The sequence below is a fragment of the Bos taurus genome, chromosome 1 (assembly GCF_002263795.3).
Source record: "Bos taurus isolate L1 Dominette 01449 registration number 42190680 breed Hereford chromosome 1, ARS-UCD2.0, whole genome shotgun sequence".
Classification (NCBI taxonomy): domain Eukaryota; kingdom Metazoa; phylum Chordata; class Mammalia; order Artiodactyla; family Bovidae; genus Bos; species Bos taurus.
In genome coordinates, this window is record NC_037328.1 from 2,998,010 (window position 1) to 3,014,021 (window position 16,012).

The 16,012-nt window shown below is 48.0% G+C and overlaps 1 protein-coding gene across 10 annotated transcripts in view; it reads right to left on the bottom strand.

Moving 5' to 3' along the window:
• Positions 1–16,012, bottom strand: part of EVA1C (eva-1 homolog C) — a 145,203-nt gene that overhangs the window by 61,430 nt on the left and 67,761 nt on the right. For 9 of the 10 annotated variants that reach the window (XR_009493455.1, XR_009493453.1, XM_059883498.1 and 6 more), the window contains one exon: positions 5,134–5,277. The exons of the other annotated variant lie outside the window; for it this stretch is intronic. Coding sequence is in view for 7 of the 9 variants with exons in the window: in XM_059883498.1 (XP_059739481.1) it covers positions 5,134–5,277 (144 nt within the window). In the remaining 2 variants the exon portion in view is untranslated. The remainder of the gene's footprint in view (positions 1–5,133; positions 5,278–16,012) is intronic. 10 annotated transcript variants of the gene reach the window in all.

A 16,012-nucleotide genomic window follows, 5' to 3' on the forward strand; every position in this document is an offset into this window, starting at 1 on the left:
CTCCCATCTCCGAGGGCCCTCAGCCCTGTGCTCACCTCCCAGTATTTGCCTGCCCTTCACCTTGCTGACTCTTACTCACCTGGTCTCACTTGACCCACTCCCCTGGGAAGCCCTCCTGGTCTGCTACATCACCGGGGTCTGGAATCACCACATTCCATCCCATGAGGGCAAGGAACACAGTGCTCACCCACACCCCAACCCAAGGAGTGGGGTACTGGGTGGGCACCTCAAGATTGCTGGGCAGGACCGCAAAGCCCCAGTGGAGACCACAGTTAGAAGCCGGGTATTGGAACAGACATCAGTGGGGTGGACCTTCCTGGCCCTGATAGCTCAGTGGGTAAAGAATCCGCCTGCAATGCAGGAGACCCCTGGTTCGATTCCTGGGTCAGGAAGATCCTCTGGAGAAGGGATAGCTACCCACTCCAGTATTCTTGGGCTTCCTTGGTGGCTCCGCTGGTAAAGGATCCGCCTGCCATGTGGGAGACCTGGGTTACATCCCTGGGTTGGGATGTAACATTACATTCCTGGGTTGGGAAGATCCCCTGGAGAAAGGAAAGACTACCCACTCCAGGATTCTGGCCTGGAGAATTCCATGGACTGTATAGTCCCTGGGGTCACAAAGAGTCAGACGTGACTGAGCGACTTTCCTTCACTTCCCTGAGGCTCTTATGTAAGAGCATCTTGTTTAGGGTGGGAGGTTGGCTGGGCCGCTCTCTGGCAGCCAAGTTTATAATCATATCATGTCACATGGTCTCTGGCCAAGGCAGATCACAGGAGGGGGCTACCTGACCCCAGTCCAGCCAAAGAAACAGCTCTCTGGTAGGAATTTGGAAGGAAGTTGCCAGATTGGTAGTCTTTATAAATTGTTAGGACAGAAAAGTGTAACTTAAGAATCGCCTGGGTTGTGGGGATGACTGTATGCCATCTAGCCCAGGCTCAGAGAAAAGCCGTAGAGGGGAGAGAGAGGAGCAGAGAGACAGACAGACAGAGAGACTCCATGCTCGCGAAGTTCCAGTTTAGTCCCGCCCTGAGGCTTTCTTTCCTGGTCTGGCTTCTGAAGATGGCTTTCTACCCGTAGGCTACCTCCCCAACCAACTCACTTCGGGCTTAAACCAGCTCAAATCGGTTTCTTCGCTCATATCCAAAGGAGTAAGACAGATCCGCTTAGAAATTAATTCCTGACTTCCTTCTTTTCTGTATGAACTTCCACATTAGTGGGAATATGTTTTTTTTTTTAAACATAAAATGCCCCCATTCCACGCCCCATTCGGTGATCTAAAAAAAATACACAGACATTGCAAATCACTTTCTAATGATTCGAGTTTCACAGTGACAACCCATCCGTCAAGGGGAGAAATGATTTTAAAATGTCAACCACTTTGAAGGTGATTAGAAGTGATGAGAAGTTGCCTGAGAAGGCATCTGTTTGGATGGGGGAGCAGGGAGGAGAGGTTGGGGACCCTGAGTTGCTCAGAGAGTGAGAGTCACCCCCTCCCCTTTAGAATAACTCCTGGAGAACCACAGGGAAGACAAGGGGGGAACTGTCCATGGTCCCACATCTGAAACCAAAAAGCAAAGCCCCCTCTCTGACCTCGGCCTCCTATCCTCCAATGAACTCACTCAGATGCCTCCCCTGCCATCCTCTGACCTCATCCGAGGAGCCCTTGTTTCCCCGCCAGCCCTCATGCATCCGGCTGGATGTACCCACCAACCAGCGTCCCCGAGAACTTGGACCACTAACCCCGCAGGCCCTCGGCACACCCAGCTCACATCACCACCATCCTTCCTGAAGTCAGCCTGTCCTCCGGCCCCCACAGCCCTCACTTCAGACTTTGATCTCCTCTATCCCCTCTCCCCTCCCCGCTGCCCCATCCTCACAGCCGACCACCCCGGCTCACACTTCTTTTGAGAAGACGGGAGCCACGCAGTTGGAACTCCAAGCCGTCCCTCCATCCATTTCCAGAGTGTCTGCTCCCACCTCCATGGTGAGAAAGGACATGTCCTCTGGCCCTCGCCACCTTCTCTGGACCCCAATCTTTCCAAATAGGCCAGGTGCCTCCAGCGTCTCAAATTATCTTCCTACTTTCCCAAACCTCTCCAATCCGCCCAACGTTTACCATGTCTTCTAGCCCGCTTCCAGTCGAACTGGTCTCTGCGTCCATCCCATCCAGCCCACCCTCTTTCAGCTGGAGCGGTCCTTTAAGACTCTAAACATCATCACCGAACGAGTCTCCCACTGGCACCTCCTCCCAGGCCTCACAGGACCTGATTCTGGCCCCCTCCTGTACCATCTTACCCACCTCCGTCCTCACCCACTCACCCCTCCTCTCCCACTCAGCATCTGCCAGCTCACGCCTCCCCACCCCTCAGAGCACAGGGGCAAATTCACCTCCAAGGAAGGTTCTCTGTGGAAGATTTCTCCACCTTCCCCACAAACTAAAAGGCCCCTCCACCATTATCCTTCTGCACAGCATCCTGGCCTTTCCTTAAAACAAACAAACAAACAAACTTATTTGGCTGCACTGGGTCTTACTTGCGGCATGTGGATTCTCCCTGACCAGGGGTCTAACCTCGGGGCCCCCGCACTGGGAGCTGAGTCCTAGCCACTGGACCACCAGGGAAGTCCCATCCTGCCCTTTGCTGAAGCATCATCATTCATCACAGTGGGTAAAGAGAGATTTCTCTGGTGATTTGTTTAATGCTCATCTCTCTTCCCCCAGGGCTTCCCTCATGGCTCAGATGGTAAAGAATCTGCCTGCTATGTGGGAGACCTGGGTTCGATCCTTTCCCCTGGAGGAAGGCATGGCAACCCACTTCTTGCCTGGAGAATCCATGGACAGAGGAGCCTGGCAGGCTACAGTCCATGGGGTCACAAAGAGTCCGACACAACTGAGCCATTAAGAGCATCTCTCTTCCTCCACAATTCGTAACGGCGTCTTTTCTTTTTTAACTAAAACATACCAACAACGTGCTGAATGAGTGAATGAAGGAGAGGAAGCTTGGGCTGGGATGTGTGACTCCTCAGGTCCTGAAAGCCCACCCTGTCTTAGTTAAAAGGAGCCTCAGCCTGGGCACGGCCCTCGCCTCGCCCATGAAGGCACATCAGGAAATCCACCTTATTTGCAGGTTACCGTCCTGCCCTTCCTTCCACGTTCAGCAAGAGACCTGCAGTTACTGGAACTTCAGACAGATCTGTGCAGCTTCTTGGGGTTTCCCAGGTGGCGCTAGTGGTAAAGAACCTGCCTGCTAATGCACGAGACATAGAGACGCAGGCTCCATCCCTGAGTGCGGAAGATCCCCTGGAGGAGAGCACGGCAACCCACTCCAGCATTCTTGCCTTGGAGAATCCCATGGACAGAGGAGCCTGGCAAGGCTGCAGTCCACGGGGTCACACAGAGTCGGACACGACTGAAGCGATTTAGAACACACATGTGACTTCTTGAGTTTCTTGAGGAAACTCAACCAGAATAGGTTCCAGGCTACCCAGAGCTGCTTCACACGGGAACCAGTAAAGACTGGAAGGCAAATCAAACCGTGCCTCCTGGAACGTGAATGTGGGCGCTATTATTTTGGGACTGTATTTCTGTAGTTACTTCACTGTACCTATTCCAGCTCTGATATTGCAGAGGACATATTTAGCTCAGGATATAAAATGCTGTGGTTGCAACAAAATATTATTGAGCTGTAAAAAGGAATGATGTACTGGCATGTACTCCACCATAGATGCACCCTGAGGACATACTAGGTAAAGAAGCCAGTCACAGAGAATCACACATTGTCCAACTCCATTCATACGAAATGTCCAGAAGAGGTAAATCCATAAGATCGGAAGTGGTGGTTGCTTGAGGTGGGACTAGGGGGCGAGGGGTGGATTGGGGGAGGACTGCTAAAGGGTCCAGGGTTTCTTTGGGATGTGATGAGACTGTTCTTAAATTTTTAAAAATTTTCATTTATTTTACTGACTGTGCATATATGATCTTAGTTCCCTGACCAGGGATCGAACTTCTACCCCTTCAGTAAAAGCTTGGAATCTTAACCACTGGACTGCTGGGGAATTCCCAAGAATGTTCTTAAGTTAATTGCAATGGGAGTTGCACAATTCTGTGACTCTATTGAGACCACTGATTTGTATGATTAAGGGGTCAACTGTATAGTTTGTGATTTATAGCTCAATAAAGCTGTTTAAAAAAAGAAGAAGAAGAAAAGGCTAGGGGTACCTGGCAGGGAGAAAGAGGTTTCCATGAGCACAAGTATTGGGTTCTTCAGTTATGACGTTCTTTGCTTTTCCTTTGCTTCTATACTTATTTGAAAACAAAAACAAAAACCCCTCAGCAGTCCACGTGTCAGGATTACAAACTAGAAATCCATGGTGCCCTCAGGGGGTAATTAACACTTGATTTATAAATGTCGCTTTATAAAATTGGAATCAATTGAACCAAGAATTTCATTTTATGATTGGAAGACACTAGGAAAAAAAAGTAAGGCTGTCATGTAACATATTTAAAGGCTATAGGTAAGCATTTGATCTGTTGGCTTAACCCCAGGGATACATCGATAAAATGGCTATTGGCAGTCCAGAGAATTAGTCATTTTAGGGCCCAAACGCAAGACTGGAAGATTAACTAGGAGTCAAGCAATACTCCGTGAACTTACATGACATATCTATAAATTCTAGAGCCTCCTGAGAACTCAGATTAAAATCGTTCTTCTCGGTGACATCCGCTTTATCCCGTTTCCTTATTCTTCTCCTTCCCTCCCCTCTTGCTGCCAATCTGATTACTAAAATCACTTTTCTTTTTTTTGGCCATGTGGCATGCATGATCTTAGTTTCCCTACTAGGGATCGAACCCATGTCCCCTGCAGTGGAAGGGCAGAGTACTAACCACTGAACCACAGGGAAGTCCAGCTAAAAGCACCTTTGACCCAAGAAAATTCTATCGCTTATGACATGGACATTATAAACGAGGATAAAGGACAGGAGGAAGCCTCATGAGTGTGAGAGAAGACAACACAGTGTCAGGGTGTGTTGGGCAGATGCCATGACTTGTTGCTCCAAACCTCCTTCTGTTCACACGACCACCGCCTCCCCCGGAGGCAAAATCTCCAAAAGGCTGGCGGAGGGTGTATCCTTACCACACGCGTAGAAGACCGAGAGATATTTTTTCACTCCTGGCAGACAGGGGCTTCCGAAATGGTGGTTGTTGACGAGGACTTTGCACCTCTGCTTCCCGTAACATCTCCTGGATAACACGTGCAGAGCCGAGTAAGACAGACAATCTGAGAGGCAGGAGACATCAAAAACTTTTAGGTTAGAATCCATGTATGGCTTCGGTTCTTTTCTGAGCCGGACTTCACAGTTCATGGAGATCAGCTGTGATTATTCGATTATTTTCCGTCTCATTAAAGCACCCCACAGAAGGCTGAATACTATACAGGCAGTGCTGGAAGGGCTTAATCAGCTTGCTCTAATACTCTGCTGTCATGGTCTGAAAACCTATCTATATATCATATTGTGTTATATATTATAATATTAGCGATTTACTAAAATTTTGTTTTCTTTTTAGTTTTTATTGGAATATAATTGCTTTACATAATGCTGTGTTAGTTTCTGCCGTACAACACCGTGAATCAGCTACAGGTATACACCCACCCCCTCCCTCTTGAGCGCTCCACTCAGCCACACCCCCATCCCAGCCTTCTAGGCCACCACCGAGCACAGGATTGAGTTCCCGTGCTGTGGCAGCTTCCCACCAACTGTTGTACACACAGCAGCGTGCATCTGTCAATGCTCCTCTTCCAGTTCACTGCCCCTCTCGTTTCCCCCGGCTGTGTCCACAGTTCAGTTCTCTGCGTCCATGTCTCTATTTCTGCCCTGCAAATAAGTTCATCTGTACCATTTTTCTTGATTCTGTATATATGCATTAATGTGCGATATCTGTTTTTCTCTTTTTGACTTCACTCTGTATGACAGACTCTACGTGCACCCACGTCTCTACAAATGAGCCCATCAGAAATCCTTATACATTTTTGAACAAGGGGGCCTACATCTGCATTTTACACTGCCTCTGCCCAGTCATGTAACCGGTCTTGCATACACAGCAGGCAAAACGTGTAAAACACTGAATAAAGACTCTTTCTTTTACTCCTTTAGTTTAGTTATTGGTTACTGCTCTTTGAAACAGTTTAGTTATTGGTTGATTTTGAGAATCCTTCTCTCCTATGTGAACATAAGCACTGTGAGGACAGGGGCTATTTCTATTTTGTTCATCATCTAATTTTTCCGGCCTGACCAGCTGTGGAAATCCAATAGCTGATGAATGAATGAACGGGCAGATGGATGAAGAAACATTTGGCCAGCTTTTTCGGCACTCTGGCACAAGATCTTCACCGTTACTAAATATTAACTGAACACGTATGGAGAATGAGGCACTGCGTCATGTGCAGTCCAAAGAAAACAACCGAGAGAAGCCCGCCATGAGTCCACAGGATGTGCGATGGGGCTGGAAGACAGAGCCCATTCAGGTGACCTGCCGTCTAGCAACGTGAAACAGGGTGAGTACCAGCAGTGATGGTTTAGACAGGACGTGACGGGGTCGGAGGAGGCAGAGATTGCTGGGGACCAGAGTGGCCAAGACAGGCCTTACGGAGGAGGGGGCTTGGTCCTTGGAGAAGGAGCATGACCAGGGTACCGGCAGGCCAAGAGAGAAAGGCACAAACACCAAAGTCAGTGAGCCGGAAGCGCTTAGCGGGCGTCTCAGGGCTGAGCCTGAGCTGGAATAGCAGGTGCGGGCAGGTAAGTTGCAATACTCGATGAGGAAAAGTAAAAGACAGCAAGGTCCAACTTCTTCTGAAAGCTGAGCTAGAGACTTTGAGCTCTATTCTGCAAGTGCCAGGGGCCCCAAGAAACACCCTGATGCTTGCGTCCTTTGGGGACATCGCTATTGGGTGCCCTGGGAGAGACAAGGAACCAGAGGGAGGGAGACTGGTTTGGAAGCAATTTTAATCATACCTGTTGGGAGGAATTAAGGGCTTGAACAGCAGGGAACAGAGAGGGAGAGAATTCTAGAGACCCTGCAAAGTTCAGCTCAGTTACGGTAACAGCAAGCATTCTGCTGAGGCTGTGTTTCACTCGTGTGTCTCATGAGATAGGTTGTTGATTATACATCTTATATTTCATAGAAAATATACAGAGAATATGATATATTATTAGTATCATAAGTTGTTTATATAACAATATGCAGCTAGATAAAGGTGGGGAAGCTCACATCTCAGAGAAGTTCCATCTCTCCCTCTTATATTAATATTTTAGAGATCCGTAAGAGTCCAGTTGAAAGCAAGAATCTGTGGTAAACACCAGAGAGGTGGGAAGACAATGATCTTAAGGAAATGACGATTAAATAAATACATACACACATATATGAAACATATAAATTAGATATATTTATTTATATGTGTTTATTTTATATTCTCACATATAATAATATATGGAGCATGCTTATATGGACCATATAAACATATATGTATAAATGTGTGTGTGTATATATATGGGCATATATATGAATATATATGTACATATTTTTGCAACATAGCTTGTTTGGTTTAGTTGCTAAGTCATGTCCAACTCTTTTGTTACCCCATGGACTGCAGCCCACCAGGCTCCTCTGTCCGTTGGATTTTCCAGGCAAGAACACTGGAGTGGGTTGCCATTTCCTTCTCCATGTTATATACCTAAAAGTATGTAATATGTATATCTCAACAAATGATGAGGAACATTATTATGAAGGCACTTGATCTGAATATCTTCATGAAGGTTCTGGTTTATTTGCCAAGTCTAATCCCACAATGCCTGATCACTGGAGTGCATGGCACACGGTAGGCAGCCAACAATGATGAATTCAATGAATGGACCGGTGGACTGGCCTGGACACCAGGAAATGCAAACATCCCATACACCTGGCTTTGGAATGTGTTCTGGGAGGGTGACCCATGAGTTCGAATCTACGCTGAGAAAAGCTGCCTGAAGGGGCCGTCGGAAGCTGTCATCCTCTTTTTGGCCCCTGGGTCAGTTCTACTTGGCAACTTGCATCTGTTTTCTGACTGCGTCTGAATACTTCAGTCTAAAGGACGCATCTTGCTGGGCTAAATTTGTTGGGGTTCTCATAAATGACAGAGAAGTAAACTGAGCAAGTCAGGCAGCCATTGAGGATGGAAGGTGAGGTTTTGAAGTGCCAGAGCATCAAGCATGTCTCTGTCAAGAGTAAAGACTAACAGCCTGAACAGTGTTCTGGCAGCCCACCCAGGGCTCAAATCAGACCACATAAAGTGGGCTTGATAAAGAGATTTTACAAAGGCGTGAATGGGATATGAACCCCTCAAAGGATGGTGCAGGGCCCTGAGGAGGAACAGCAGAGAGAGGCTACCAGCCCCGAGCCTGAGGGGCGAGGGTAGGGGTTTCCAGGACACAGGCTGCCCCACCGAGCGGGCTGCTGCATGGAGCTGGGTCTGCAGTGGGCGCTCCCTGTGAGTCGTGTTGTGTTCCCTTAGCCGCTTTTGTGCCTGGATCTGTCATTGGATGGGGAGCTCCTGGAGGGCTCTGGGGTTTCTCTGCTGTTTGCCCAGAACCTACTATCTGTTCAACTCCCTGAGACTCTGTGTTCCTCCCCCAGAGCTAGAGGAACATCATTTTTACCGTCTTTCTGTGAGACTTGTGCAAAGCAACTGCAGGAGTCAAAGCGCACATAAATGTGAACTGCTCTCACCAGCTGTCGCTGAGGTTGAATGAGCTCCCTCGCTGAGCCTGTTTCCTCAGCGGGACAGTGACCATACGGAGAGCAGTGCTGATTTACTGGCTGGCATGAGTACTGCACGAAGGTTACATTTAGAGGGCCCAGTGGCAGCATCCGGTGTTCGTCAGTTACCGTGACTGACATCGGGCCACTACCTCAGATGGGAAAGCGGCACTTCTACAAAAGGCCTTTGGGACTTAGATAATTTATAGTCTGAACTAAATGCCTTCTTTGGTTCTTTCAAGTGAAAACAGGCATGTGGAATGATGAGATATACTATATACTACACACACAAATACTGGAAGGAGAATCACTAAGATTCTCAGGGGGCTATTTTTGGCTGATGAGAAAGAATTTCTTCCCCCCTATTGATTTTAAGATACTTTCCAAGTTTTTGTGAGTTTACATTGCTTTGAAATGAAAGCGTACAAAATGAACTTTCTTAAAAAGAAAAACAAAATTCATATCTGGATAGAAGACAGATTTTAAATATGAGTGTCTCTGGGGTAATTTTTTTCAGAAATGTAAATTTTTCTGCAAATGTAATGATAAATGATCCTTTGTATACCTCAATTTGCCCCAGGAGCTATGGGAAGTTTATCTAGGAGTAAAGATATATCCTTTGAATTTTCTTCCCGTTTACTTAAAATTTTTTATTGAAGTAGGATTAATTTACAATGTTGCGTTAGTTTCAAGCGTATAGCAAAGTGATTCAGTTACACATATATGTTCTTTTTCAGATCCTTTGCCATTACAGGTTATTACAAGACACTGAATGTAGTTTCCTGTGCTACACAGTAGGTCCTTGTTGCTTACCTGCTTTATGTATAGTAGTGTGTATCTGTTAATCCCAAACTCCTAATTTATCTCCCTAGTACTCTTGCCTGGAAAGTCCCATGGACGGAGGAGCCTGGTGGGCTGCAGTCCATGGGGTCGCTAAGATTCAGACACGACTGAGGGACTTCACTCTCACTTTTCACTGTCCTGCATTGGAGAAGGAAATGGCAACCCGCTCCAGTGTTCTTGCCTGGAGAATCCCATGGACGGAGGAGCCTGGTGGGCTGCTGTCTATGGGGTTGCACAGAGTCGGACACGACTGAAGTGACTTAGCAGCAGCAGCAGCAGCAGTCCCCTGTAGTTCATTTTTTTTTTTTTACTATTTTTCATTGCTTTGTGGGTGCACAGGGTTGATTATGAATATTTTTGCTGTTTTTAGGAGCCTTATTATTATTTGGACATTTATCAATTGGAAATTTATCTATTATTAGCACATTTATCAATTGGAAAAAACCCTACATCTCAAGATTGAGAATGAGCTGTATGACTTCCGTATAAGCCACCTATATTGAAAAGAAGTAACAAAAGAATTATGAAGTTATTCTTGGAAGTCCAACAACTATTATTGTTTTTTTGTTTCAAATACATGTTTATAGCCGAAAACTTGAAAACCACAAGTACTGCTAAACCAGGAAAATAAAAATCCTCAGTAAATTCCATAATCAAGAAAAACAATGGCTAACCTTTAAAGAGCATCCTTCTAGTCACTTTTCTATATTTAAATATCCTTCCCCCTCAATGGATCATATACATATGACTCTGTATGCTGCTTTTCCTCATTTATTAGCATATTTATGAAAATTTTTTAACAGAAGCATCATTTTAAAGAGTTGTATAGTTTCTCACTTTATAAATGTGCCAGCTCTATTTACAATACCCTATTGGTAGATGTTCCGATGGTTTCCATTGTTTAATGCCATAAAGAATTGTGCGTGAAACATCCTTAGAGCCAAATACTTGCACACGAGCATGACGGTTTCTAACTCTTGGAAGTAGATTGCTTTGTCAAAGGGTATTCAAAATATTAAAGCTTTTGATACATGCTGCCAAGCCGTTCAGAAGGGTTGTATCAATTCACACTCTTGCCAGAAATGTCTGAGAGCCCCAGAAACTTTATATTTTCTTAGGATGTGTGCCTGACCATATTTCTTAAGGCTAACAGAGGAAAAGCGTGGGGAAGACTCTATTTGCAAGACCACAATCCTCTTGGACCCAGGAGGTCCTGTGACCAGTGTGATTTGCAGAGACAGGCTTCTGCACTCATAGTTACCCTGGGAGCCAAAGAATTTATCTTGGTGAGAGTGAAAGAACCCACGGTGTATTTTTAGGAAGAGGCCCAAGGTAATTCAGGTCCTATGTAGCTCTGACCATTTCCTTGTTGACACTGAGCGCTGAACCATTGGCAGGATTCTTTTTTTTTTTTTTTAAGTGGTTATTTCCCTCCCAGCCTGATTTTGTTTGCACCTCTCTGCCTGGCAAACTACCCTCCGCCCCAATACATGTGATAACAAGATACTCAACTATTTAATTTTTATATTTTTGGCTACCATTTCACACTGAAACTGCATTTAATCGCTCTTTACAACCTGTGTTTATTTAGATAATTAGGCGGGTTGCTCTTACGAGACTTCTTGGCAGTGAGAGCCCCTGGCACCTTGATCTTTGGCTGAAAAGTCCAGGCCTGCCCACACTTGGCCGTGGGGTGGCCTTAGTCCAGCCTTTGAGACCCACTGTGTGGTTTTTCTCACTCTCTTATTAAGGAAATAGCACCCCTGGAGCCCACCCAGAAAGTATAACTGCTGCAGGAAATGACGTGCCATGGTGGACACCCAGGGAGCTTCCTGGAAGCCTGCCTTCCAGAGTCCATGCCCAGGTCTGTGGGAAGGCGTATCCTTTCTTGTGTCAGATGCTGCTCCACTGGGGTTTCTCTGAGACCAGCGCTGATCAGCCACTTTTCTATTTTCTTTCAGTTTCTTTTCCAATACAGGAGCCATAACTTCTTTTTTAAAAAAAATTTGGCTGCACCACGTGACACGTGGGATCTTAGTTCCCTGACCAGGAATCAAACCTGTGCCCCCTGCATTGGAAGCTCAGAGTCTTAACCACTGAACCTCCAGGGGAATCCCAAAAGGAGCTGTAAGTTCTGAAGGATCTGACTTGCCTGAAGATCTTTCAGAAATGTCTTTGCATCATCGCTTTCAATAGAGACACCAGATCTGTGTTTAAACTTGTATGACAGTTCAGTTCAGTTCAGTTCAGTTCAGTCGCTCAGTCGTGTCTGACTCTCTGAGACCCCATGTACTGCGGTGCACCAGGCTTCCCTGTCCATCACCAACTCCCGGAGCTTACTCAAACTCATGTCCATCGTGTCGGTGATGACATCCAACCATCTTATCCCCTGAAGTCCCCTTCTTCTCCTGCCCTCAATCTTTCCCAGCATCAGGGTCTTTTCAAATGAGTCAGCTCTTCGCATTAGGTGGCCAAAGTATTGGAGTTTCAGCTTCCGCATCAGTCCTTCCAATGAACACCCAGGACTCATCTCCTTTAGAATGGACTGGTTGGATCTCCCTGCAGTCCAAGGGACTCTCAGGAGTCTTCTCCAACACCATGGTTCAAAAGCATCACTTTTTTGACAGCTGGCGTGGTCATCAGCCTTGCTGCTCTTTCTAATTTTTTTGCTTGAAAGCTGTGATGATCAGCCTTTGTGTTAGTTCCTGGGGCTGCAGTAACAGAGAACACACACTGGGTGCCTTAAACAATAGACTTCTGTGTCCTCTCAGTTCTGAGGCGGGAAGCTGGAGCTATCCTGCGGGTTGGCCCCTTCTGAGGATCCCTTTCTTGCAAGTGGCCGACCTCTCCTTGCGCCCTCACGGTGTCTTCCCTGTGTGCACCCGTGTCCTGAGCTCCCCTTCCTGTGAGGACAGCGGTCACACTGGATGAGGGCCCTCCTTATATTACCTCAAATTAGTCACTGTTTTAAAGGCGCATCTCCTCAAACAGTCACATTCTGAGGTACTGGGGGTTAGGACGTCGACAAGGGGATTTTAGGGGGACACAGTTCAGCCCACAACAGCCTTCCGGATGGCCCTCCACGGAACTCACATCCACATGTAGCCTCCTCCCTCAAGGAATCAGCTGGTCTCTGTGACGGCAGACTCTGGAGAGGTGACAGGGTGTGGCTTCCATTTGCTCCTCTGCCTCTCGGGCTCTGGAAGAAGCCGGCTGCCATGTTGCAAGGACGCTCAAGAGACCCAAGTTGAGAGAACCAAGGCCACCCGTGAACAATCAGCACCAACCTGTGCATCACATAAGGGAGCCTCCTTGGATGCTCAGCCCTCAGATGACCGCACCCCAAGCCGATAGCCTGGCTGCAACTCCGCGAGGCCTCACGAGACCCTAAGTAAGAACTTCCCAACCAGGCTACCCTGGAACCCCTGCCCCCCAGAAACTGTGAGGCGCTAACTGTTCGTTTTTGTTTTGAGCCATTAAACTTGGGAGTATTTCGTTACATTGCAATAGCCTCTGGAGCACAGTGGCTAGTAACGCTGCAGCACGCCAGGCCTCCCTGTCCTTCACTGTCTCCCAGAGTTTGCTCAAGTTCACGTCCACTGAGTCGGTGATGCTACGTAACCGCCTCATCCTCTTGCCGAGTAACTGAGAGCTGAAGCCTTGCTCCGCTCTGCTTCCTGACTGAGTGTGCCAATCTGCACTGGGTACCCAGACTCCGAGCCTGCGGGACTGCCCCAGACTTTAGCTTATATCACAAGAGGAAAAGCACACATGTCCCCTTGCAGAGGCCCACGGCGAGCCCTGACCACTTGGCGTTCAGGCAGCTATCATTCCAAGTTCATGCCAGGTTCCAGGGCCAAAAATAAACAGCCCTTTCTCCTTCTTCAAAGCGCTAAGGCTGAGCCACAGTAATAACTGGCAACCGAGAGCACAGCTCTCACGCCGGCGGCCCTTGGACCGGATGGGGCCTGTAGGCATGTTTTATTTGGCTCTCACAGTATTTTAAAAGTTGGGAAACTTTACATTTTAAAAAAAATCAGATTTTCAGTATCTCCCGAGAGGTTGGAAGCTATGACAACACCAGGCCCACATACCAAGCCAGCAACCATCCACTTGCTGAGCCCAGCGTAGGCGCCTCACTTAGGAACAGGGTAGGGGTGGTTCTAATTCATTCATGGGGCTTAAGATTCACTCGGGCACCTACTCTGGGCCAGGCCCTGCTCTGCTGGCTGGGAATCCTCATGGCAGAGACACACAGCACCTCTGCAGTGCTGGCCTGCTCCTGGGCAGAGAGACCACAAGCACCTAAGTGACTCCAGACTGTGAAGACAGTCAGACAAGGACAGCTCGAGGCGGAGACCAGGGCGAGGTGCCATGGTGGCAGGGTGCCTCGGAAGATCTCTGAGATGATGTCCGAGCGGACTCCCGAATGATGAAATGAAGCTGACCATACAAAGATGTGGGGTGAGAACATCCCAGCCCAAAGGCAGAGCTTGTGCAAAGGCACTGTGGTGTGAATGAGTGTGGAGGGCTCCAGAGGCGGGACCACAACTGGGGACTGGATTTATTCTAATTACAGAAGACAGAGTGGGGGGCTGTGATCTGAGTTGCCTTAGAAAAGCTCCTTCCAACTGCTAACAAAGAAGTGGCTAAGGGAGGGAACAGAATCAAGGAGAAGGGAGGAGGCCCAGATGGTCTAGATGAGAGAAGTCCAGAGTGGGGTGGGAGCAAACGGGCTGGATTTGGGATCCTGAGAGCAGGGAGTGCCCACAAGACTTGCAGATGCAGCGGAAGGGGCATGGGGTCAAAAGAGGGAGTCCAGCTTTCTAAAGTGGGGGATATTAAAGTGTGCTTACACCAGATGGGAAACTGACGATTCTGTGGGACAAACACGCCAAGTGCGGTTTAAAGCCTTCATGGACAGTTTACCTGTGCCGAGGAGTAGAGAATTTCTTAGCATTCAGTAAGATTAAGAAAGTTCATTGGCCCAGGAAGCCAAGGTTTCCTGGCTCCGCATACATGCACAGTCCCGCCCTTCGGTGCTAACCCAAAAGGCGAGCACCGAGTCGAGGCCTCCACAGGGAGCTGGGAGACAAGATGAACGGGCACTTCCAGCCTGAGTGGGAGAAGGTTTGGGGGAGAATGGATCCATGTACATGTATGGCTGAGCCCCTCTGCTGTTCCCCTGAAACTACCACAACACTGTTGATTGGCTATATTCTGATACAAAATGCTTTTGCTGCTAAAAAAAAAAATCAATGGGCATTTGAGATGGTGAGTGGACAGGGACCCAAGATGGTGAGATGGATGGGCACTTTCAAGGACCCTTTCATGTTCCCCTGGACCCGTTCACACGGCAGAGCTCAGCGCCTGTGGGTCTCTGACACTGGGTGTCGGCTCATGAATGCAGTTGTGGGGGTGGTGAGGGGAGAGGGCAGGGGTTTTACGATGTGACTCGGGCAGGGCTTCAAGCTTTTAAAACTGACCAGCCAAGCCAAGGGCTCAGTGTCCCATTCACAGACTTTTCCCCGAGTCAACAAGGCTTATTCACGACTGACCCAAGGATTCCTTGAACTCTCCATGGGAACCTGTCTTTTAGCCACAGTGTCTGTTAATGTTTTCTTTGGCTGATGACTTTTCACTTTTAACCTAACTCCTGAATGCAACTTCCCAGGAATGTAAGGCAGCAACTTCCAGAACATGTCATTCAGCCAGCATGTGGATCTACCAACTTCTGCTCAGAAGAACCCCTGATTAATATTAAGTGACCCCACACCAAGGTTAAGAAGTGTAATTCCTTTCTGTAGATAGAGGTCGAGTTATCCGGGGTGCCTTGTTCAGCTAAGCAAACTAGAGGACACAGGGAGCCCCTGAAGGACGTGCAAGGGGTCAGTGATCAGACTGGCCCTTTAGAAGGCTGCTTCCGGCCACCCTGGGGGGAAAGCCATGTCTAGGGGCAGGGGGCCTCCTGAGATGACCAGGCAATGGTCCCTTGATCTAACGCAGCAGCAGGAACAAGGGAGGACGGGGTAGAGACATGAACGCTTGCAGATGTTATACGAGAGGGAAATTGGAGTTTCCAAACTCACAGGTCACTTGCTGGGGCCCCAGGCATGGACAGACAGGGGGAGCCACCCTCGTGAGTGTCTCTCTACCCACATGGCAGCCAAGCCTGTCAAAATGGGGGCTAATTAAGAGAGGCCAGATGCCCACTTCAGGCTGCTTCTGCTGTCTGCTGGGCTGCCCTTCAGACACCCTCCACCCTCCCGACCAAGGGCCTTCCTTCCCTGAATGCTGGGCAAGGGGCCTCGGAGACATGGGACACGTGTTCCTTGTGAACTGGTTTTTGGTTCTCCCTCTAGAGAGTCTGCCTGTGTGAC